The 24,770-nt window shown below is 51.3% G+C and overlaps 1 protein-coding gene across 1 annotated transcript in view; it reads right to left on the bottom strand.

The window, feature by feature from the left end:
• The window catches only part of LOC311246857 (neuronal acetylcholine receptor subunit alpha-7-like), a gene marked incomplete at its 3' end in the record, with an annotated part of 76,442 nt that overhangs the window by 13,447 nt on the left and 38,225 nt on the right, over positions 1 to 24,770 (bottom strand). Inside the window, exon 8 of the mRNA XM_084337100.1 lies at positions 2,062 to 2,148. Within this exon, the coding sequence (XP_084193226.1) occupies positions 2,062 to 2,148 (87 nt within the window). The remainder of the gene's footprint in view (positions 1 to 2,061; positions 2,149 to 24,770) is intronic.

Raw genomic sequence — 24,770 nt, 5'->3', positions numbered from 1 at the left:
TTTACCATCCCTCGCCAGCCCTATTTAACATGGAGAAGTTCCCCTTCTTTGCAGGGCTATAACTTTTTAAATTGTTTGGCTAAATTGACATTACTATGGCCCATTCAACGTCCTATATCTATTGTTCAGGGTGTAGCAACGTTATACCTTTTCATTCACATATTCATACTAAAATACGGTCTAAAGTATAAGTATGTTTTTATCGTTTTCTGCAGCTTTCTCCAGAACTTGATTTATAGCCCTAAATGCATTATATTGATGATCAAATACAGTTTGGTAGGAATCTGTGCGAGATAAAAAATGTCAAATGGACGTACTTCTAGAAGTTACTACGTATGATCTGATGATGACCGGATGGGGGGGGGGGGGGTCGTTTATAATTCCGTGGGCAACGTTATATCATTCATCTAGTGTGGGTGATATGATCATTAGAGCAGTTCGTATCAAAGGCATTAAAAAATAACGGTGAAACTCACCGTAGCTTCCTCTCGCCGTTGGGAGATGAGCGTGGAACAGAATTCTTTCTATTATGGGATGTCGAAATATCCGATCCATTTCCAGGTTGTATAATAGTATATACGTCCAAATCATGTTGTTTATCGAGTTATTGGTAACGGATCACTATCCGTTGTGATCAGCTCGAGTCCTGGGACTATTAGCGAGTGATCGGACCGAATTGAAATGAGCACCAGCTTCCACTTCCTGTTTATGCCCTGGGCGATCCGCCGATCGGCCACCAGATGGCGCTCTTGAACCGTTGTAGAGTTGAGAGGGGCTCAACAGTACATCTCATGTCTCCGGGGGAGAAATATGATTTCGATCACAGATTTTTGAAATATTGATATCAAAGACGCTGTCCAGCGTCTTCGGCAGAATGAGCATGGCGGGGAAAGACGTGTTTCAGCGTCAACGGCGATTAAAGTGTTAATAAATGTTGAGATAATTTTCATAATGTGATAATTTGCTGTGTAATTAATTAATCTAATTAACGCAATAAACTGACAGCCCTAGTCAAAATATAATAACACATATATAACAAATATAACTTCTATACACATATCCACCTATCCTTACAGACCCCGCCCCCATGTCCGTCATAGGCCTACTGGATTGAAATTTTGGGAAAATGACCATCCCCCTACTCATCCTAGACTGTTTTCCTGATTCTCACTAAACTGATTGTGTGGAATCTAGGGATCAATATCTTCACATCTGTAACTCAAACATTAGTGAGCCCAAGTAGCTAGTAGCCTATAGGGGAGAGTGGGGTAAGATGAGGCAATACGTCTTAGCAAGGACAAATGAGACAGAAGTAAAACAACCATATTTATATGTTTACTTCACATTGAAATTATAAGAATGCATCTGTAAAAAAGGGTTTTGAAGATATGGGGTACGTTCATCCTAGTCGAAGGGTTGAGATGAGAAACACATGGGTAAACCTCACCAATTGTAGACAATTCACTGTTTTGTTCGTTGTGATGTTTTCTTGTGAGTACTTCAATGTTTGTGGTTTTATATTTTTATTTCACTTTTTGTGTGTTTGTATTTTTAATATTTTTAATGTTTGGACCCCAGGAAGAGTAGTCTCACTTTGGTGTAGAATAATGGGGATCCACAATAAAACAATAGTCTGATGCATAACTGCATAAAGATAATGCCCTATAGTGCTGGGGTTGACGCACATAATCAGTATGGGTAATAGAGTACAGTGTGGGTAACAGTGGGGGGTTTCCTGTAGCCAGATTGTAATCTAGTTTGCATTCTACAAACCAGGGCAGTAAATTAGGTAGGCAGTGTTCCTGCCTCTAAAAAGGATGGCTAATTGATTAAATAAATCGACTTGCTTGTGTCCTTGGTATGACCTTACAAAGGGCAATCGTTCTGAGCAGCTTGTTTAAGCTTGTTAATTGGAAGACTTCAAACCCTCGCCAAACGGCAAGGAGCATATGTAATTTCTCCCTCAGCGCCTACATAACATTTCAGATTCAGATGAATTCCAAATCCATACCAAGACTAGGCAAAACTAATTTTCCTATCTTTAAAAATAGCCCGGCTTACCTATTAGTGGCACTGAGTCAGAGGTGGCGGGCATGATCTCTGCCACCAGCAGCATGAACACGGTCAGGGAGAGTAGGACTGTGATTCCTAGGAAGAAGGAATATAGCTCAGTTATCTATATATCAAAGTCCTTTCAACACAGTAGAACAGAATGCTTTAAGACCAAACTCTCATAAAATAGTTTCTTGATCCTCAGGTGTCCTTTAAAATGATGTAAAGGTCATGACTGTTTACAATTACATTATAGCAGTGTCGTTTAAGTTCTTTGATTACCCTGAGTGGATTTTGTTACTTATTATACTGTATATTTGTATGGTCTTCAGAGTGCTTGAAACTGAACTGATTTTAAGAGTGTAGCATCAATGTTCCCTTTGTACAAATAAATAAATAAATAAAAGAAAAATGCAATGGTTTAATTTTTGGTGTGGACTAATCATCTCTATTGTATCACATATAAATACCCTAAATACACTTATTTCACCTGGATTACTCAGCTACTTCCAGCTGACCTGAAGTCACTTCTATTCTGTTATGTCCTATTTTATATTGATGACTCAAGTGCTCCGTTTCATGGTACGTATCAGCTTTATTATAATGCTAATTAGCCCCATCTTGAATTTCATGCTATTGTAGCGTAACAGGGACCACAGAATTTCAAACCTAAAAACGAAAATAGTAAAAGCTAACAAGTCACTGCAGTCCCTTCTGCCTCAGAGGGCTGGTGTACGGCAAGAGAGAGAGAGATCGCTAAGCTGGTGGCTCTTGCAATAAGGCCAGGTGACCGAATTTCTCACAGAGATTTGGAGGCAGTTCTTGTTTATCGCTACACACCCTCGCTTACCTCTCCTTCGCCCTGTTCCATTGCCATGGCAACTGCCACTTCAGCCTACCTCCGAGGATCAAGGGCTGTCAGAGGTACTTGTTTGAACCTTTCAAAACGTTTTGAGTGGCACATATTAGTAACCCTGTCTCTAATGTTAAAACCTATATGAAAATGCTAAACCATACAGGAATAATATTAATTCTCAATTAATGCCACATGGTTTACATTTTCTAATTCCCCTTGAGCTGTAAAACAAGAGCATAATATCAAGTGTTAACCAAAAATCATATCAACCTTTTACACTGTTAGACAGGACCAAATCTGCGTCACTGTAAATTCACAGCCTATTATATTCTTAGAGTAAACACTGCCAACCTCCACATAGAAAGTTAAACTCCAAACAATAATTAAACTGAGGCGACAGCCAACTCATTACATTTCCAATAGCTATTATGTAGGCTATATATATAGCCTACTGTATGTTACAGTACATTTCTGAAAACATTGATTTTACTCATATCCTGGCTGCGCAAGGATGCTTTTAATGACCTCCCACACTCCCACCCTCCATGGCATGGTGAGTGGGCATTTAGTTTTTTATCAAGCAAGTGATCTCTATATTAGGTTAGGGTTAGGCGTGACGTCTCCTAACCCATTAGGGCATTTCTTCTTTATTAGACAGGACAGTGAGTGACAGAAAAATAGAGGGGGTGAGAAGGGGCGTGGCATGCAACAAGGTCTCTGGCTGGATTAAAACCTAAGACCTTGTTCTATCTTCCAGACATGGGTTAAATGTTGAGTTTGATTTCAAATGTTTTTCTGAAGTACCAGGACACTCTCTTATATTCTTCTGATTAACTATATTTATGATGTCCAGAATATTGATGCATCACTGCATTAATCTGTCAGATATTATGCATATTTGTAAATATTTTTCTCTTTTCTCTTTTATAAAGTCTTGTATGATATTATTGTATGTTCTGTCTTGAGAGCCTGTGGTGATTATCTGTTGCAACTGAGAATGTATTACTGGTGTTGCACCCATTCTGAACACATGTGACATGAAGAGCCACACCCATGTGGACCAAATGCTCTGTACAAATCAGTGCAAATGTTTGTATGGCAGATGAAGACAATTTATTGTTGAAACGTTGGTCATTAAAATAACCTAAATGGAGCTACATTGAGTGTGCCATATTTCTTATTTTATATCCTCCTGACACCCATACATCACTCACACGCGCACACACACACACACACACACACACACACACACACACACACACACACACACACACACACACACACACACACACACACACACACACGTCACACACACATTGCACACACACACTTCACATCTGGTTGCTCTTCAGTTAATTAATGAAAGCAGCTGCATTGCAGGTCTCTAATATTTTGAGCTAGACACAACAGCATTAATCATTCCCCCTACCCCAAACACAAACACACCTTAGCCCCCTGCAAGTACTCTTGTCACCACAGCAAAACATATTATTTATATCCTGTCTTCAACATAGACATTCTGCTAGGCATGTGGGAACAGAAAGAACACTAACTATTAGGCTTCCCTTGTTGCGACTCCCACCTCGTCACAACTCGTCAAGCCTAATCAGACGCAATCCGAAACAGCTGGGCACACTCGGAGACAGAGACACCTGCCACATAAGAAGCGTGACAGTCCATCACTCAGTGCTTGATCGTACTGATCACTTGTGGTTAGTCAAACCTAAAGTATATTCAAGTCTTAGCATATTTATCTCGTGTTGAAAACTAACCCGGCTTCGTTATTTAGTTTTCCCAGTGTTTTGTTCTTTTGTTTCTCTAACCAGCGTTATCTTTCTCCTCTCTCCACCAAGGATACCCCCTCCCTCGGCAATCACCGTGTCGCTCCCCGCTCGCTCCCCGCTCGCTCTCTCTCTCCCACTCGAATCTCTGGACTTCTCCCCCTCTCCTCACGGATGGACTCACTCCCTGGATAAACCCCCCCTCCCTCTGCTATACTGGACTGGTTAGTACACGCAAACGAACAACAGCCCTGTACATCTACATATTACACCACATTCGTTTTACACGCTAGACACACACACTCATTCACATTTTCGCCTCTGGCATCCACACACTCCCCGCACGTAGGTCCCGTTAGTATAGGATAGTTGTTCCCCTGTATTAAATTTAATTAAATCTGGTTTATTTTATGCATCTGTCTCCTGCGTCTGTCTGTTCTGAGGTGCTGCCACATTTGACCACTTTGTTCGACCATAACATCCCTGGCTCTCTTATTATTAGTAATAATAACTACTACTACTAATAATAATAGTATTTCAAGCAATTGTTAAATACCCACAGTGAGCCAGATGGAGTTGGGTATATGTATTTTACGGACTGAGCGAGAATATAAGAGGAGCTATATAGCTTTTAGAGAAATAATATATTATAAACCCACTATTTAATTATTCTATTTGAACACCACTATGTGTAATTGGCTAAGGATCAAATTCAACATGGCAGGACATAAACAAAGCAATGCTACCTCATGGAGTAAGATGGTGGAGTAGTTAATTGAATAAGATGGTGGAGTAGTTAATAGAATAAGATGGTGGTGTAATTAATGGAGTATGATGGTGGAGTAGTTAATGGAATAAGATGGTGGAGTAGTTAATGGAATAAATGGTGGAGTAATTAATGGAGTATGATGGTGGAGTAGTTAATGGAATAAGATGGTGAAGTAGTTAATGGAATAAGATGGTGGTGTAATTAATGGAATAAGATGGTGGAGTAGTTAATGGAATACGATGGTGGAGTAATTAACACATTGGGTGCCACGCCCCTTCCGGGAAGTGCATAGGCCTTGCCATCCATTAACGTTAGGTTATGACTATAACCAAGTTCTGTTAGTAAAGCGACGCTCGGCATCGCTCTCTGCACTATCTCGCATACGTGCACACGCACTGAATAAAGACCACAATGTACCTTTAATCCCAATATTCGTCTGACCACACCCCTATCAGCTTACCCATATAAGCAGGGGTGGGGCCACCCACTCTCCTCCTTCCCAAGCTTTCGCCTCAAAGGCTGCAGCGGCGTCGGATGCCGAGCGTCGCTATACTAACAGAACTTGGTTATAGTCATAACGTTAGGTTATGACTATAACCAAGTTCTGTTAGTTAGGGGCGATGCTTGGCATCGCCTTCTGCACTATCTCGCGTACGTGCACGCGTACTGAATAAACCACAAATGTACCTCTAATACCAGTATTAGTCTGACCACACCCCTCATCAGCTTACCTTCATAAGCAGGTGTGTGGTCACCTGCTCTCCTCCTTCCCAAGCTTTCACCACAAGGTGAGGACAAGGGCTGCAGCGGCGTCCGATGCCAAGCATCGCCCCTAACTAACAGAACTTGGTTATAGTCATAACCTAACGTTCTGTATCGTTAGTGGCTTAGCTTGGCATCGCCTTCTGCACAAGGGAGGCCAAGCGGAGCCACTTGGCTGACAAATACACCCCGCTGACAGCCCCCCAAAACCATCAGAACAGGGAGGGCCGAGCCCCCCCGACCCCCCCTAATGGAGGGTAGCCCCCCTATTAGGGACGTCACGGGAGGGCGACGGACCCGACCGTGCGAAGAGGCACTCAAGCAACTCAACGCACAGGGTGAGCAGACCGTGGCTTGACCCCACGACTACACACACGCACAACCCGCATGCCACCCGGGAACGAACGGAGGAACAACCTCGTTACTGCCCCCAGAATCACGGGGTCAAGGGCAAACCCAACCCCGTGGCAAGGCCGTAGCAGCGGAGCACGAAGGAAGACCCAGACCCACCAAAAGGACTGGACTCCCTGGAATGGGGGCCCGGAGAAGTCCATGATGCCAGCATCAAGACCCCACCAGGTGGGCACGTAGTGCCCCGCCCCCCACATCGCCAGCGTATTCGGACAAAGGCCCCTCAGTTACTGCACCTGGTATTCCCAGGCGGAACCAACCAGGCCAGAACCTGCCCAGCTTCCGAGATCGGACGAGACCGGGCGTGTTCAGGTCGGTATGGCCGTAAGCCGAGCGGGCCCCGTCCCCCCAATAGTACACCGCCTGGCACACTGACCCTGCAGAATAGGCAGTCAGCATGGCCGTAAGCACACAAAAAAGGTTAACCAACGGAAGCAGGCAGCGCACCGGGGAAAAACCAGGCAACAGGCTGTTAACCCTAGCCTGGAGACTGCGGACGAGACAGGCGCCAGAGGGGACAGCTGAACACAGCCGCCCCGGCGGAAGGAGCGTAAGCTGGCGGTGTTGCATGACCAAGCCTCCATTTAACAACCCCCACCCAGAGGGGTCGAGGCAGAGAAGGCTGACACGATTGGCAGACGTCATGAACGTGCAGGGGCACCCTCAAACGGTGAACCCGGGAGTTGACACTGCTCCAACACACCAGGGAATCAACCACCTCGGTGTTACCCAATGCGGTGGTTGTTCCTATAACCCCTCAAGAAAAAACTCCAAAACACACCTGCGGGTATACACCGGCTATACCGCAGTACAAGTGTTTCAGTTTCCAAAAAGGGTTAACCCAGGCCTACGGGTCGCAAACATCACTTCGGACCGGGCCTGGCGGTACGGGAAGCACAGGGTCACCAGAGGAGGTCAAAAAACCACCCCCACAGGCCCCTCTTCGCCATGCGTGAGAGAGGAGCGAAAAACAATGGAGAACCAGCCCCTAAGCACACCGTACCTGGTATTCCCCGGCGGTCTCCCAACCAAGTACTAACCAGGACCAACCTGTGTAGCGGCCGAGATCCGACGAGATCGAGCGCGTACAGAATGGCATGGCTGTAAGCCATGACGACAGTGCTGAGTAAAAACATACCCAACCAGGGTCTCCATAGCGCTTAACCCTGTGACACCCAGACCGACCTGGCATTTTTCCCCCTGAAAAAAGCCCAAGTCCCTCAGGGTACCAGAACAGCAGATCTGCATCCCCGGCGGACAACGGGTTCAACTGATCTGGACCAGCGTGACCAGAACCAGTCCCGTGCCCTAACCACGCCGACATGCCTACTCCAGGAGAAGGGCAGATATGCGTGTTGATCTTAACATGAAAAGAAGGCGCCACCCAGACGTCGGGACGAACCGCGCCTGGTGGCCCACCCCAAGGGCGTGAGACCCCACTACATATGTTCAGATCCATCCCGTCATCATCCCCCAGACATGAACGAGAATCCGTCGACAACCCACCCAGGTCATGGGATGTGGTCGCCGGAAGAGGAAAAACCCCCATCTCAGTTGCTTTATAAAAACGCTGTTTCAACCACAAGCAACTAAGGCGTGCCAGTCAATCGCCTGTTTACAGCGAGCTAGCACTATACGTGCGTCGGGACACACCCCCATCAATGAACAGGCTATTTAGACCTGTCATTGAATCCCCAAGGCGCCCAGGGGAACGACAAGAGGGGTGTGACACTCCCTAACTCCAACACTTCTGGAATAGAAAGAAGGAAGCATCAACAGTATGTATCCCAGTCTACACAGCCGGGGTAAAAAATGTTCACATTTTTACATCCCACCACCCTCCCATAGGAAAGAGACGGGGATCCCCAGAGAGACTTCCCACGCGAGCTGTACAGATTGAAAAGAATATATTGCACCATGAGCCATGTAAAAAACTGGTTTTAGGGCCTCCGGGGAAGAGGCACCGAACCCATACACACTCAATAAACGAATTGAATCGAATATACATACAATAGAAAAGGACCCTTCTAGAGGGTCCACTCACTTTGACAATCTGAGGAGGAAGGCTCTGTACTCTGATGGAGGCTTCCTCACATGGAAGAAGGAGTCCGAACTCACAGAAGGCCTGAGTAGGCGCTTGGTGAGGAGGAGCCCTGACCACCCCCCCTGAAAACAGATCCATCACATGGACCTGAACAGCACACGGAAGTCCTACCAACAGAGACGCGCACGGTGACGTACTCTATGGCGGGGGAATTCCTGCGGTGCACACGCCCAATATACCAGGCCGTGGGACCAGGAACTCCCTCCCCCCCCCCCCCCCCCCCCCCGTAACGTGCCGAACCGCCACGTGACGGGAACCTTGAAGGACAGGGGGTGTACCCCTGACCGACAGAACAATGGGGAGAGGAAAGGTTACCAGTTCACCCCTTTACGACCCCACACCCATGATACGACGTAACGACAAAAAGAGAATATGACACAGTCATAGTCAGCTCTATGAAGCGTTTCACAGCTCCACACAGCGCACGAGCTAACCTGCTATCTGATTTTTACTAAGGAAAAACACAGAATAGAGAGGGCTCTAAGAACCCCGGTCCAACATACACATGTGCTTCTGTGGCCAGTACAACCCAGTTGTAGGTCACATGACACACACAACCCATCATCACCTACAAAAAATGGCAAAAACACTCAACAGAGGAACGCCGTTTTTTTCACAATGAGAGAATACATCATTCTTGATTAGTATCGACCACAGGCCTTGCTAAGCACACATGACAGCAACCAAACCAATTTCCCTTTAGGAAATAAGTTTCTCCAGCAGATTTAGCACAACCTCAGCAATCAAGCTGAGAGTTACATCGTATCCCTACCACACAAAAGACACAATTAATGCACAACATGTCTGATAGGAGGTGATAAAGTCCCCAGGGAACCGGGGGGGGAAACACAATCCTCCTATTTTACCCTCAATACAGCCAGTCAAAACAGGAAAACCTGTTAATGTGTGAACTCACTGTTCATTGTCATTACAGTCTGAGAAAGAACATTCTTTTACTCACTCGTCACCAAGCATAGCTTCATAGGTTAGTTGCCTTAGTAGTGAGTACACGGTACACATAAACACCATGATGTTTCTCACACAACAACCAGATCAATACATCACGACCTGCACGGAGAAGCTAACTGCCAGTGACAAAAACAGCTCACACACAACCCGCAACGTATCTCAAATGCATTGCAACAACACACGTTTTGGGAAAAAACACCGTTATTCACAATACATTTTAGCAAGGTAAAACCAGAAGACGTGTTTATGAGGTCTGGCCAACCCCGTACCTGCCCGGAACGCAGATCAGCGAAGTGCAGTCACAAGCCACCGTAGAACACAGCCGTCCCGTGTTGTTCGATCCGGGCAGCGTCGCCGCTCCACCAGTCGCTACAGTCCTCTTTGTTGACGCAATCCCCGTCTAGGCTCGGGCAGGGTTGACGAACATCCCCTGTCAAGGATGACGTCGTGGTCAAGAGTGTAAAACATGTTAAAAATCAAAGCACGTTCAACAGAATAGCATCAAGCTAACGGCTGCTCCAACCGTTCGGGTGCTATTGCTTCCGCTCGCGAGACGCCGATCTACGACGCACGCGATCAGGAGCGAGCTCCCGGCGGCGCGCGAGAAGCCAAGCTACCCCGCGCCAGGCCACCGACCGGCTAACCGTAAGCTATGAACATGTAAACAATGACATAACACTCACCCAGACAGGCCGCCGTTCTGAACCCTCCTCACTTTTTAAGAGAAAAGAGAAAACAAGACGTCAACACCGCTTCACAACGGTGACATTAACACGTCCGGCGGAATCAGCACAGTACCAACTGGCCTGTATAGCTGACTTTGAACATGAATCTGCCGCTATCGCACATTACATGCACATATCCCCTCGTGAAGGAATACTCTCATTTGGATATGAAAGATGGGGTCTTAACACGGTGACAGAGAGAATCCACTCGTCCAGAACACACAGGGATCACCAGTGTCAATGGTCACGGCCCACTAGTTAAAACTATAATGGTCGCCAGACCAAGGCCTTCTGTCGCCTAGACGGCTAAACAAAGGACCCTAGCCTGGGGCCGGTTTCCATAAACTTTGTCAAGTAGCCCCCATAGCACTAACAGACAAGTGGAGCCCGCCAGCAAACACTACTCACCCAACCTGGAACGCACCGCTCCTCACAACAGCGGCATGTCCGACAGTTCAGCTGTGGCCTGACAGGTTTCACCCCAACAAACACAGCAAGGAACTGCAGTTGAGAAGCATGCAGCGGCGTGCTCCCAATACGAAAACCGGTGGAGGGTTTGTAGAATGATCATCATCTTCTAGACACTCCAGTACGAAGACAATATCGCCGTATTTTCTCAAATAGTGAGAGAGAAAATAAAGATATGATGTCAACGTATCCTTGTTTCCCAAGCTGTTCCTAATCCAATTTCTTCCATCATGGTGTCAAGTGTGGGGATCTACCGAGGCACCTCTTCCTTGTGGTGAAAGCGAGAAGGAGGAGAGCAGGTGACCACACACCTGCTTATGAAGGTAAGCTGATGAGGGGTGTGGTCAGACTAATACTGGTATTAGAGGTACATTTGTGGTTTATTCAGTACGCGTGCACGTACGCGAGATAGTGCAGAAGGCGATGCCAAGCTAAGCCACTAACGATACAGAACCTAACGTTCTGTATCGTATCGCTCTCGCTCGGCATCGCTCTCTGCACAAGGGAGGCCGAGCGAGAGCCAACGGCCGACAAATACACCCCGCTGACAGCCCCCCACAAACCATCAGAACAGGGAGGGCCGAGCCCCCCCGACCCACCCTAATGGCGGGCACCCCCCCTATTAGGGGCTTCACGGGAGGGCGACGGACCCGACCGTGCGAAGAGGCACTCAAGCAACTCAACGCACAGGGTGAGCAGACCGTGGCTTGACCCCACGACTACACACACGCACAACCCGCATGCCACCCGGGAACGAACGGAGGAACAACCTCGTTACTGCCCCCAGAATCACGGGGTCAAGGGCAAACCCAACCCCGTGGCAAGGCCGTAGCAGCGGAGCACGAAGGAAGACCCAGACCCACCAAAAGGACTGGACTCCCTAGAATGGGGGCCCGGAGAAGTCCATGATGCCAGCATCAAGACCCCACCAGGTGGGCACGTAGTGCCCCGCCCCCCACATCGCCAGCGTATTCGGACAAAGGCCCCTCAGTTACTGCACCTGGTATTCCCAGGCGGAATCCCATCCAAGTACTAACCAGGCCAGAACCTGCTTAGCTTCCGAGATCGGACGAGATCGGGCGTGTTCAGGTTGGTATGGCCGTAAGCCGAGCGGGCCCTGTCCCCCCAATAGTACACCGCCTGGCACACTGACCCTGCAGAACAGGCAGTCAGCATGGCCGTAAGCACACAAAAAAGGTTAACCAACGGAAGCAGGCAGCGCACCGGGGAAAAACCAGGCAACAGGCTGTTAACCCTAGCCTGGAGACTGCGGACGAGACAGGCGCCAGAGGGGACAGCTGAACACAGCCGCCCCGGCGGAAGGAGCGTAAGCTGGCGGTGTTGCATGACCAAGCCTCCATTTAAAAACCCCCACCCAGAGGGGTCGAGGCAGAGAAGGCTGACACGATTGGCAGACGTCATGAACGTGCAGGGGCACCCTCAAACGGTGAACCCGGGAGTTGACACTGCTCCAACACACCAGGGAATCAACCACCTCGGTGTTACCCAATGCGGTGGTTGTTCCTATAACCCCTCAAGAAAAAACTCCAAAACACACCTGCGGGTATACACCGGCTATACCGCAGTACAAGTGTTTCAGTTTCCAAAAAGGGTTAACCCAGGCCTACGGGTCGCAAACATCACTTCGGACCGGGCCTGGCGGTACGGGAAGCACAGGGTCACCAGAGGAGGTCAAAAAACCACCCCCACAGGCCCCTCTTCGCCATGCGTGAGAGAGGAGCGAAAAATAATGGAGAACCAGCCCCTAAGCACACCGTACCTGGTATTCCCCGGCGGTCTCCCAACCAAGTACTAACCAGGACCAACCTGTGTAGCGGCCGAGATCCGACGAGATCGAGCGCGTACAGAATGGCATGGCTGTAAGCCATGACGACAGTGCTGAGTAAAAACATACCCAACCAGGGTCTCCATAGCGCTTAACCCTGTGACACCCAGACCGACCTGGCATTTTTCCCCCTGAAAAAAGCCCAAGTCCCTCAGGGTACCAGAACAGCAGATCTGCATCCCCGGCGGACAACGGGTTCAACTGATCTGGACCAGCGTGACCAGAACCAGTCCCGTGCCCTAACCACGCCGACATGCCTACTCCAGGAGAAGGGCAGATATGCGTGTTGATCTTAACATGAAAAGAAGGCGCCACCCAGACGTTCGGACGAACCGCGCCTGGTGGCCCACCCCAAGGGCGTGAGACCCCACCACATATGTTCAGATCCATCCCGTCATCATCCCCCAGACATGAACGAGAATCCGTCGACAACCCACCCAGGTCATGGGATGTGGTCGTCGGAAGAGGAAAAACCCCCATCTCAGTTGCTTTATAAAAACGCTGTTTCAACCACAAGCAACCAAGGCGTGCCAGTCAATCGCCTGTTTACAGCGAGCTAGCACTATACGTGCGTCGGGACACACCCCCATCAATGAACAGGCTATTTAGACCTGTCATTGAATCCCCAAGGCGCCCAGGGGAACGACAAGAGGGGTGTGACACTCCCTAACTCCAACACTTCTGGAATAGAAAGAAGGAAGCATCAACAGTATGTATCCCAGTCTACACAGCCGGGGTAAAAAATGTTCACATTTTTACATCCCACCACCCTCCCATAGGAAAGAGACGGGGATCCCCAGAGAGACTTCCCACGCGAGCTGTACAGATTGAAAAGAATATATTGCACCTTGAGCCATGTAAAAAACTGGTTTTAGGGCCTCCGGGGAAGAGGCACTGAACCCATACACACTCAATAAACGAATTGAATCGAATATACATACAATAGAAAAGGACCCTTCTAGAGGGTCCACTCACTTTGACAATCTGAGGAGGAAGGCTCTGTACTCTGATGGAGGCTTCCTCACATGGAAGAAGGAGTCCGAACTCACAGAAGGCCTGAATAGGCGCTTGGTGAGGAGGAGCCCTGACCACCCCCCCTGAAAACAGATCCATCACATGGACCTGAACAGCACACGGAAGTCCTACCAACAGAGACGCGCACGGTGACGTACTCTATGGCGGGGGAATTCCTGCGGTGCACACGCCCAATATACCAGGCCGTGGGACCAGGAACTCCCTCCCCCCCCCCCCCCCCCGTAACGTGCCGAACCGCCACGTGACGGGAACCTTGAAGGACAGGGGGTGTACCCCTGACCGACAGAACAATGGGGAGAGGAAAGGTTACCAGTTCACCCCTTTACGACCCCACACCCATGATACGATGTAACGACAAAAAGAGAATATGACACAGTCATAGTCAGCTCTATGAAGCGTTTCACAGCTCCACACAGCGCATGAGCTAACCTGCTATCTGATTTTTACTAAGGAAAAACACAGAATAGAGAGGGCTCTAAGAACCCCGGTCCAACATACACATGTGCTTCCGTGGCCAGTACAACCCAGTTGTAGGTCACATGACACACACAACCCATCATCACCTACAAAAAATGGCAAAAACACTCAACAGAGGAACGCCGTTTTTTTCACAATGAGAGAATACATCATTCTTGATTAGTATCGACCACAGGCCTTGCTAAGCACACATGACAGCAACCAAACCAATTTCCCTTTAGGAAATAAGTTTCTCCAGCAGATTTAGCACAACCTCAGCAATCAAGCTAAGAGTTACATCGTATCCCTACCACACAAAAGACACAATTAATGCACAACATGTCTGATAGGAGGATGAAAAAGTCCCCAGGGAACCGGGGGGGAAACACAATCCTCCTATTTTACCCTCAATACGGCCAGTTAAAACAGGAAAACCTGTTAATGTGTGAACACACTGTTCATTGTCATTACAGTCTGAGAAAGAACATTCTTTTACTCACTTGTCACCAAGCATAGCTTCATAGGTTAGTTACCTTAGTTGTGAGTACACGGCCGTGTTTCTCACACAACAACCAGATCATTACATCCCGTTTGCACGGAGAAGCTAACTGCCAGTGACAAAAACAGCTCACACATAACCCGCAACGTATCCTAAATGCATTGTAGCAACACACGTTTTGGGAAAAACACCGTTATTCACAATACATTTAGCAAAGTAAAACCAGAAGACGTGTTATGAGGTCTGGTCAACCCCGTTCCTACCCGGAACGCAGATCAGCGAAGTGCAGTCACAGACACCGTAGGAACACAGCCGCTCCTGTGTTGTCCGAACTGGGCAGCGTCACCGCCCCAACCCGCACTACAGTCCCCTGTTGATGCAACCTTGCCGTCCTGGCTCAGGGCAGGGTCGACGAAAACATCCCCTGTCAAGGATGACGTCGTGGTCAAGAGTGTAAAACATGTTAAAATCAAAGCACGTTCAACAGAATAGCATCAAGCTAACGGCCGCTCCAACCGTTCGGGTGCTACTGCTTCTGCTTGCGAGACGCCGATCTAACGACGCACGCGATCAGAAGCGAGCTCACGGCGGCGCGCGAGAAGCTAAGCTACCCCGCGCCAGGCCATGGCCATAGCAGCAAGCTAACGTTACCTAGCGACCACGACATGCTAGCCCCGCAGCTAACAGCTGACTGGCTAATAGTAGGCCCTAAGCAGGCCATGCAGCGATCCAGCAGGCTAACGCAGCAGTTAACAGCTGACTGGCTAACCGTAAGCTATGAACATGTAAACAATGACATAACACTCACCCAGACAGGCCGCCGTTCTGAACCTCTCCTCACTTTTTAAGAGAAAAGAGAAAACAAGATGTCAACACCGCTTCACAACGGTGACTTTACCACATCCGACGGAATCAGCACAGTACCAACTGGCCTGTGTAGCTGACTTTGAACATGAATCTGCCGCTATCGCACATTACATGCACATATCCCCTCGTGAAGGAATACTCTCATTTGGATATGAAAGATGGGGCCTTAACACGGTGACAGAGAGAATCCACTCGTCCAGAACACACAGGGATCACCAGTGTCAATGGTCGCGGCCCACTAGTTAAAACTATAATGGTCTTCAGACCAAGGCCTTCTGTCGCCTAGGTGGCTGAACAAAGGACCCTAGCCTGGGGCCGGTTTCCATAAACTTTGTCAAGTAGCCCCCATAGCACTAACAGACAAGTGGAGCCCGCCAGCAAACACTACTCACCCAACCTGGAACGCACCGCTTCTCACAACAGCGGCATGTCCGACAGTTCAGCTGTGGCCTGACAGGTTTCACCCCAACAAACACAGCAAGGAACTGCAGTTGAGAAGCATGCAGCGGCGTGCTCCCAATACGAAAACCGGTGGAGGGTTTTTAGAATGATCATCATCTTCCAGACACTCCAGTACGAAGACAATATCGCCGTATTTTCTCGAAAATAGTGAGAGAGAAAATAAAGATATGATGTCAACGTATCCTTGTTTCCCAAAGCTGCTCCTAAACCTTTCTTCCATCATGGTGTCAAGTGTGGGGATCTACCGAGGCACTTCTTCCTTGTGGTGAAAGCGAGAAGGAGGAGAGTGGGTGGCCCCACCCCTGCTTATATGGGTAAGCTGATAGGGGTGTGGTCAGACGAATATTGGGATTAAAGGTACATTGTGGTCTTTATTCAGTGCGCGTGCACATATGCGAGATAGTGCAGAGAGCGATGCCGAGCGAGAGCGATACGATACAGAACCCCATGTAAGCGCTCACCTTGTTTGTATAGCTAAACCTATATTTTATATTATAGCTATGGATCTAATAACGCTGTCGATTGTCAGTGGGTTTCTTCCGGTCAACGTGCAAAAAACTGAAAAATCTTTCATCTATACATTTCCGTTTTATACCGTGGTGTATATGAGTATAGTTTGTGTGATTCTGAGTAATCCCAGGAAAAGATGCGAAAACGATAGGTTATGTATATAACCTAGTTATATGAGTACTGGCTGAGCGTCCTGCTCTTCACCATCGAGATATACCTCATCTCCAGTACCTAGTGTACTCCATCAACGAATAAAAAACAATACACCCAGCACCTGCCAGGCCCTGCCCCAGTGCTACGTACTATATAGCACTAGGCGTGGTCACCACTCGCTCTTCCTCGGAAAAAAACGTTTCCCAAGAAAAGTTACCCCAAGGGACCTCAGGGCAAGCTAAGAGCAGGACGCTCAGCCAGTACTCATATAACTAGGTTATATACATAACCTATCGTTATATTAGTCGTACTGGCGAATCGCGTCCTGCTCTTTGCCATCGAGATATGGGGACAGAGCAGACACGAGGACCGACAAATGCACCCCCTGAGGACCCTAAAGCCCACATCAGGGGGGAGGGGAGTCCCGTCACCCCATCCTTCCTAATGAAGAGGGGGCGGCTGTCATAATCACAGCACGGGTCTACTTTACTCCCCCTCCTTTTCCCCTCACGTCCTCCACACGCTCCTCTTCATCCCCCTCTCTATCCACTGCGCACTCCTCATCATCCTCTCTTTCTTCAGTCACCCCTTCCTTCACCCTCATTCACCCAGCTGTATTCCATCCCCCTAATTCACACACGGGCAAACACCCCACTCTCCCCAGCTGCACCCTATCCTCCCCTGATGAGGGGACTATATCTGCACCTCGACGCTGACCAGAAGCGGTCGTGGTATTAATTACCACTGTCCAGGTACGACGCCAAAAAAAATTCCGCTCGCACGCTTACGCGCGCTCGCATTCACTGGGGGCCTACAAATACATTCTTTCATGGGGCCCAGAATCTGGAGCTACACCCCTGCCTCCGTGTATTGGCTTACTCTAACCCGTTTTCTCTCCTGTGCCCCAAAGGACCGCCGTCCCTGTCTGGACGTCACCTGTTCCCGAAGAGGAACACCTAATCTCCCGCTGCCACCCAGCAGCTCCAGCGTCCCTGTCTGGACGTCACCTGTTCCCGAAGAGGACCACCTAATCTCCCGCTGCCACCCAGCAGCTCCAGCGTCCCTGTCTGGACGTCACCTGTTCCCGAAGAGGAACACCTATTCACCCGCTGCCACCCAGCAGCTCCCCCGACAAGCACCAGGACCGCTTGCCCGCTCACTGCCGCCGTGGCAGCCACAGGACAGAACATTAACCCTGTTCCATTTCCCCCCAATTCCTGTGTTGCTCAATTTCCATTAAACACCCTTGAAACCGCTCCTTTCTCTTCTCGTGTATTCAGCAATTGGGCTGTGCTCCAGACTCCAGTTCTCACAGTATACCACGACCAAGATGTCAGCACCAGCTGTACTCGAGACAGAGGAGGAGGATACACCTCCATCACGTAAGAGGAAGTTTCAAGGGGAGCCTGTGAGTATTACCGACGACCAGAATGCTCGGGTAGACCAACTCGCTCACTCGTTGGATGACATCATTGCTCAGCTTACCGCTCTCGCACACGGCTCTGCGGAGCGAGAAACACAATATCGCCGTATTGAGGCACACCTGGCACAGCAGGCCCTACCAGCCGCTTCCCCCGCTGCACCAAGCCCCCCGCATAGAGAATCCCCTGTCCCCGCACCAGAGCGTTACGATGGAAGCGTCTCCAAATGCTGTGCGTTCTTATTCCAGTGCTCGTTAGTGTTCGAACAACAACCCCACACGTTTCACAGCGATAGGTCTAAAGTAGCTTACCTGTCGGCGCTGCTCACAGGCGCGCCGTTGAGATGGGCCACCGCTCTCCACTTTAATAATTCCTTCCTCTGTACTTCGTACTCCGAGTACGTCGACGACATGCGTAAAGTGTTTGACCACCCTCCAGATGGCTCAGAGGGGGCCTCCGGCCTGTTTTCGATCCGCCAGGGAAGCCGCAGCGTAAGCGAATACGCTATCGATTTCCACATCCTCGCCGCCGGCTCCGACTGGGGGGACACACCGTTGCGAGGCGCATTCCGCCAGGGCTTGAACGCCGCTATTAAAGACGAGCTTGCGTCCAAAGAAAGACCCACCTCCCTGAGCGAGCTAATCCATTTGGCCAGGGAACTGGACCTGCGTCTTCGGGAACGTCGTCGAGAGAAAGCTAGCACCGCTCGTTCGCCTATACCCGATCCGCCTCGTCGCGCCGCCCGCGCTGAAGAAAATAGTTCCTCCGAGCCCATGGATCTCGACCGCTCACGTCTTCCCCCCAGCGAGCGCCGACACAGGCTCGCCACAGGAGCATGCCTGTACTATTGTCTCATGCCCGCTTCGCCCCAAACGACGGGGCTCGACAGTAGCGCTGGGCGTCTGTTCGAGTCTAGATGTCGCTCCCAGCTCTGGCCGAAACATGTTATTCCGTGCCACGCTGTGTCTGAATAACCAAACACTCCCGTTATCTGCCCTGGTTGACTCAGGGGCCGACGAGAACCTCATCGACGCCGGAGTAGTCTCCCGTTACAACATCGCTACTGACGCCCTGCCGATACCCCGCGACGCCCGGGGGTTAAACGGGAAACTACTCACGTGGATTACTCGCCACACCGTACCCCTTCGCCTTCTGCTATCCGGGAATCACAGCGAGAGTATTCGGTTTCACGTTACCAACTCTCCCCACAATCCCATCGTCCTTGGCATGCCTTGGCTCAAGTTACACAATCCCGTTATCAATTGACCTACCGGCCTGGTGACCAGCTGGAGCGCCCACTGTCACGTTGCTTGTCTACAGTCGGCTCGGCCGCCACTAGAGGGCGCCGGTTCGTACCCCCCCAAAGAGAACATAGATCTGTCTGCTATTCCGCCGGCCTACCACGATTTGAAGGCAGATTTCAGCAAACAACAGGCTCTCTCCCTGCCTCCCCATCGCCAATACGACTGCGCCATTGATTTACTCCCCGGGGCGCCACTCCCCGCTAGTCGCCTGTTCAACCTCTCGCGCCCAGAGAGAGAATCAATGGAGAAGTACGTTCACGAATCCCTGGCCTCGGGCATAATCACCCCCTCTTCCTCTCCTGTCGGCGCAGGATTCTTCTTCGTTTCCAAGAAGGATCGTTACCTTCGCCCCTGTATCGATTACCGGGGTCTCAACAACATCACGGTAAAGAACAAATACCCCCTACCTTTAATCGACTCTGCTTTTGAGCCCCTGCAAGGTGCCACCATCTTCACAAAACTGGACCTCAGGAACGCCTACCATCTTGTCCGCATGCGGGAAGGAGACGAGTGGAAGACGGCCTTCAAGACACCACTCGGCCACTTCGAGTACAAGGTAATGCCTTTCGGTCTGACCAACGCCCCTGCTGTCTTCCAGGCCCTCGTCAATGACGTTCTCCGTGACGTACTCCACCGCTCCGTATTCGTCTACCTAGATGACATCCTGATCTTCTCCCGCTCCATGGAGGAGCATGTCCAGCACGTCCGCCGGGTCCTCCAGCGTCTTCTAGAGAACAAGCTGTTTGTCAAGGCGGAGAAGTGTGAGTTCCACGTGTCCTCCATCGGCTTCCTTGGCTACATCATAGAGGGCGGCAAGATCCGGGCGGACCCCGAGAAGATCAGAGCGGTGTCTGACTGGCCCCGTCCCACCAACGTTAAACAGCTCCAACGCTTCCTGGGATTCGCCAACTTTTATCGGCGCTTCATCAGGGACTACAGCCTGGTCGCGGCGCCTCTCACCCAACTCACCTCGCCTTCGGTGCCCTTCGTCTGGTCCGACGCAGTGGACTCCGCCTTCGCCGAGCTGCGCCGGCGCTTCACCACCGCTCCCATCCTCGTCCAGCCGGACACGTCCCGCCAGTTCGTGGTGGAGGTGGACGCCTCCTGCACCGGAGTAGGGGCGGTTCTTTCCCAGCGCTCTGCTTTTTTTCTCACTTTTTCTCACGCCGCCTAACCCCAGCCGAGGTCAACTACGACATCGGGAACCTGGAGCTCCTGGCGGTCAAGCTAGCCCTGGAGGAATGGAGGCACTGGCTGGAGGGATCGGAGGTTCCCTTCCTGGTTTGGACGGACCACAAGAACCTCGCCTACGTCTCAACGGCCAAGCGCCTGAACTCCCGCCAGGCTCACTGGGCGCTGTTCTTTGCTAGGTTTAACTTCACCCTGACCTACCGGCCAGGTTCCAAGAACACCAAGCCAGACGCCCGGCAGTTCGTCCCTGAGGAGGGGTCCACACACCCCGACACCATCCTCTCTACCTCATGTCTGGTGGCCACCGCCACCTGGGAGATCCAGTCCGTCATCAGGGAGGCACAGCGTGCCCAGCCGGACCCAGGTGACAGTCCACCTAACCGGCTTTTTGTCCCTGACCTCGTCCGCTCCCAGGTGCTCGAGTGGGTTCACGCTTCCCGGTTCGCGTGCCACCCGGGGATCGACCGGACACTATCTCTGACTTCTGGTGGGTCACCATGAGAGAGGACACCCGCGCTTTCGTCCTGGCGTGCACCGTGTGTGCTCGTGCGAAGGCCTCCCACCGACCGCCCGCCGGACTCCTTCGTCCACTCCCAGTCCCCGGTCGGCCCTGGTCGCACGTCGCCCTGGACTTCGTCACCGGCCTTCCCCTCTCACACGGTAACACTGCCATCCTCACCATTGTTGACGGTTTCTCAAAGGCTGTGCACTTCGTTGCTCTCCCCAAACTCCCCTCTGCTGCAGAGACTGCTGACCTGATGGTACTCCACGTCTTCCGGCTCCATGGGATCCCAGCTGACATCGTCTCCGACAGAGGCCCTCAGTTCATATCCCAGGTCTGGAGGGCTTTCTGTCGGGCTCTGGCGTCCCTGTCTGGACGTCACCTGTTCCCGAAGAGGAACACCTATTCACCCGCTGCCACCCAGCAGCTCCCCCGACAAGCACCAGGACCGCTTGCTCGCTCACTGCCGCCGTGGCAGCCACAGGACAGAACATTAACCCTGTTCCATTTCCCCCCAATTCCTGTGTTGCTCAATTTCCATTAAACACCCTTGAAACCGCTCCTTTCTCTTCTCGTGTATTGAGCAATTGGGCTGTGCTCCAGACTCCAGTTCTCACAGCGGCAGTCAACTCCACCCGAGTGCGAACAAGAGGGAACTAGAACCTCTTGAACGCACAGCACAGGCGGAACCACATGTGACACAACACATTGTGGCCCACACCCACACACTCCTGCTACCCCACCAAAGGACGGGAAGCAGGAGAGGTCCCAGACCTCAGAACCGCCTGGGAGACAGAACCCCCGGTCATGTCCATGCGGTAAAACCTTAAGAAGGGACCCGGTGAGGACCATGAAGCCGCAGCACAGATGTCCTCCACCGAGGCCCCACCCAGTAGGGCGGCAGAAGCCGCCACCCCACGAGTGGAGTGCGCCCTGACGCCCCCAGGGGGAGCCAGCCCGGCCAACGTGTAGCAAAAGGCAATGCCCTCGCACAACCAATGGGACAGGCGCTGTTTCGACAGTGCCTTACCAGCACGAGAGCCACCGTAAGAGACAAAAAGCTGATCAGTAGCCCTGAGGCCCTGAGTACGGCTGAGGTAAATCCCCAAAGCCCGGACCGGACATGACAGGTGAAGGCCCGCCTCCAACTCACTAGCGTGAGGAGGCGGATGAAACGCCTGAACCATAATATCCCTGGAGCGGAAAGAACTCCGGATATTTTTTGGCACAAAGGCTGGATTAGGCCACAGAGTGGCACCGCTATCGGAACGAATAGACAGACACTCGGGCCGTACCGAGAGAGCACAAAGCTCACCCACGCGTTTAGCGGAGGTGATGGCCAGCAAGAACGCAGTCTTGAACGACAGCTGTTCCAACGGCGCTTGCTCAAGAGGCTCAAACGGGGCCAAGGACAACCGACCGAGGACCAATTGAAGATCCCAGCTCGGAGCCAAAGAGCGTTTCACCGGCTTAAGGCGTCGAACGCCAAGCAGGAAATGCTTCACAAGAGGGTGGCTGAACAATACAACACCCTCAAACCCCTCATGATAAGAGGATATAGCGCCGCATATACACTCAAGGAGAGACTGAAGGAAAATAAGGACAGCATCCAGGGGGCAGGACACCGGGTCCCTGCCCCCCGCCTTACACCACTCTTGGAACATACGCCACCTACCCGCGTAAAGCGCGATAGTGGAGGGAGCACGCACATTCCGGATGGTGTCAACCACAGAAGGGTCCATCCTCTCCAGACTTACCCTCTCACCAGCCAAACCATCAGAGGTTGGCGTATCACCGGGAGCTGAAACAGCGACCCGTACGCTTGAGAGAGGGCCCTCGCCGACCAAGGAACAGGCCACGCGGGGCTACCAGTAGCTGGATCAGGACCGGGAACCACACAGCTGTGCCCCGGTCCGGCGCAACCAGGATCACGGTCCTGCGCTCCCTCCGTATCCGCTCCAACAAGTGACTCAACAGATGTACGGGGGGAAAGGCGTACAGAAGCCCGGGCGGCCATGGATACATCGAGAAGGCATCCACCCCCAAGGGAGGATTATATTCCCGACTGACCAAGAACCACAAGGGGCACTTGTGAGCTTGTCTGCTCGCAAACAGATCCACTGAAGCTTCCCCGAAGCGATCCCAGATCTGCCTGACTATGTCTTGGCGCAGTTCCCACGAGGACCACCCCGAGACATCACATCCGTGCCCACATTCTTCTTGCCAGGGATGTGGAGCGCCGTCAGACTGCGCAGACTGCGAGCTGCCCATAGCCAGAGTTCGACCGCCGCCCGGTGGAGACGGGTGGAACGTGTTCCACCCTGCCTGTTGATATACGCCGCTGCCGTCATACTGTCCGTTCTGACCAGAACGTGCTCGCCTACCACCAGGTGGGCGAGCCATCTGAGGACCAGGAGGACCGCCCTCAATTCCAACACATTGATGTGCAGGGTAGACCGGGCAGCATGGATCGTCCAGCTGCCCCCCACTGCGTTGGTCCGACACGTCCCTCCCCAACCCATGAGGGAAGCGTCGGTGAAGACCGTGACGTGTGAACGCTTGCTGCCCATGGGGACCCCATTGGTGAGGATACCAGGCCTCCTCCAATGGGCGAGATCCCCCCATATTGACAAAGGAACCGTCAACCGTTTCCATTTGTCCCTCACCGAGTCTATTCTTATACTGGAGAACCACCTCTGTATCCTCCTCATGAAGAGGAGGCCAAGAGGGACCACCGCGTGAGCAGATGCCATCATACCGAGCAGGCGCATCACTTGCAGCGCCGTGACCGTCTTTCCAGGACGGAAACCCCCGCGCGCATGGAGGATAGACACCATCCGTTGCTCCGAGAGGGTTACAATCATGGGTCTTGACCTCAGTGTCAAGCCCAAGTACTCCACCTGTTGACTGGGAAGAGGCGTACTCTTCTTCCAGTTCACAGCAAAACCCAGCTTGGTGAGGAATTCCACCACCAGCCTGGTATGAGACCTGGCGACCTCCTCCGACCGGCTGAGGAGCAGAATGTCGTCGAGATAGAATAGAATTCGTATCCCCTGACGACGTAGAGGCTCCAGGGCAGTCTCTACGCACTTGGTGAATGTGCAGGGAGCCAGAGAATAGCCGAACGGCAACCTCTGGTATTCGTACGCTACGCCCTGAAACAGGAACCGTAGGTATCTCCTGTGAAGAGGGAAAATCGGGATTGTGAAAATACGCATCCTTCAGGTCTATGGAGGTGAACCAGTCTCCCACTCTGACAGCAAGTAGCAGGTGTTTGACGGTCAACATTCTGAATGGCCTCGCCACAATCAGACGATTGAACGCGGACAGATCCAGTATAGGTCTGACCCCTCCCGTTTTTTTGGGCACCAGAAAATAACGGGAGTAGATGCCTGACATCGCGTCCTCTCTCGGGACCACGACTACGGCCTGCTTCGCCAACAGAGATTGGATCTCGTCGGCCAGAGCTGTCACTGCTGCTGACCCTGACAATAGGGTCTGCACCAAACCTGAGAACGGAGGGTGGGGTTGTGCGAACTGCAAAACAAGCCCCAGCCTCAACATTCTCTCCATCCATCCCACCAAACGGCATTCTTGTCTCCATATGTGATAATAATCCCAGAGCGC

Source organism: Notolepis coatsorum (assembly GCF_963971535.1).
Source record: "Notolepis coatsorum genome assembly, chromosome: 20".
NCBI classification, from domain to species: Eukaryota; Metazoa; Chordata; class Actinopteri; order Aulopiformes; family Paralepididae; genus Notolepis; species Notolepis coatsorum.
This window is presented reverse-complemented; position numbering and strand designations above follow the sequence as displayed.